Here is a 1,380-nt window from a genome sequence, read left to right as displayed (position 1 = left end):
GGCAGTCGCCCACCACGGCCGTCTCACCGGTATCTGCCTCCCCGCCAGGTCCCAGGCCAGGCTCTCATCAGTCGCCCCCACCAGGTAGCACCGCACCCCCGCCGCGTCCAGCGCCCCCACCCAGTTGAGCAGCAGGTCGAGCCGCGCGCTCGATGCCACCGTCACAATAAGGCTGCCGTCGGGGCAGGCCATTGCACGCGCGAGGTCCGAGCTCAGCGGCTGCGGCGTCGGGGGGACTGGGCGGCGCGCGGCGGGCTCGCCGGGGCCCGCGGGCGGGGCTGCTGCTGCTGATGCTGCGGCGGAGGCGACAGCGGCTGACGGCAATGCGCCCCTGCGCGTGTGATGGCGGGGGCCGGGTGATGCGTGCTGGGGTGCAGTGGCATGTGTCGTCCAGGCGGGCTGCACGCAGCAGCACCAGGGACAGCCCTGTGAGGGCCCGAGATGAGCTCTGGCGGTCTCTGAGAGCAGCACACCGCCCGACCAGCTCAACCAAGCCTGGGTCCACCGTCTGCACTCAAATGAATCACGGAGCGAGCCTCCTGCATGCATGCACGCATGCACGCGGTTCCGCCGTGGATGCACGCATGCATGCTCGCGGCGTTGCGACCCGAAGCCATGCGGGCGGTGGCCCTCCCCCCCCTCCCCCCCTGTGGCTCCTCACGCAGCGGCGGCGGCGCCATGCAGCGCGCCCCTCTTGCGCGCCCCTGCCCGCGCCGCCTCCGCCTCCGCCGCGTGGCGCTTGCGCAACTCCAGCATCACGGCTATGAAGTCCTGCTTGCCGCCAGAGTTGGAGGCCGCCTCCCATATTTCACTCCACTGGCGCAGCAGCTGCGCCTCGGAGTGCGCGCCGGCCCCTACGCGCGGCAGAAGCGGCGGCGGCGGCGAGAAGAGGGTGGGGGATCGGTGGGGTGGTGAGAGGGAGCAGTCAGCAGGCAATGTCGGTGTCGCGCTGGGCGGGGGCGGCTGGGAGGGGCCCGTGGGCGCCGGCAGGTGGGGCCAGCAGCCGCTATCAGAGTCGCGAGCGCCGCCGCCGCTGCCATAGCTGCGTCGGGGTTACGGCCGGCGAGCAGAGCACCGGGGGTTGTATGGGTGCGGCGCTGCCCCGCCCGCCCACCGGGGTCGTCTCCGCTCTCAAAATAGCTGTAGTGCTGGTGTAGCGCGCTGACCACGATGGCGTGCTGTGCCGGGGGAATCGCAGGGGCGAGGTGGGTTAAGAGCGGCTGTGTGTGGTGCCCCGCAGCCCTCTATCAGCAACACTCGTAGAGCAGCATGCCTGCGGGATGCTGCGCCGCTGCAATCCTGCAACATTGAAGCGGCGCCACGGCTGTACACGCCAAACCCACAGGTTGACGTGGCGACGGCGCGACGCCCTTTCTTGCC

General features: G+C 71.2%; 1 protein-coding gene across 1 annotated transcript; it reads right to left on the bottom strand.

The window, feature by feature from the left end:
* Window positions 1-27: 27 nt before the first annotated feature.
* MNEG_15339 (hypothetical protein) lies at window positions 28-331 on the bottom strand (the record flags this gene model as incomplete). Its single annotated transcript, XM_014036190.1, has 1 exon — window positions 28-331. A coding segment is annotated over one exon (304 nt), but the record flags the coding sequence as incomplete, so codon positions are not given.
* Window positions 332-1,380: the final 1,049 nt, after the last annotated feature.

The sequence above is a fragment of the Monoraphidium neglectum genome (assembly GCF_000611645.1).
Source record: "Monoraphidium neglectum strain SAG 48.87 unplaced genomic scaffold scaffold05240, whole genome shotgun sequence".
Lineage (NCBI taxonomy): Eukaryota > Viridiplantae > Chlorophyta > Chlorophyceae > Sphaeropleales > Selenastraceae > Monoraphidium > Monoraphidium neglectum.
Note: the sequence above shows the minus strand (reverse complement) of the source record. Positions and strands in the feature narration are given on the sequence as shown.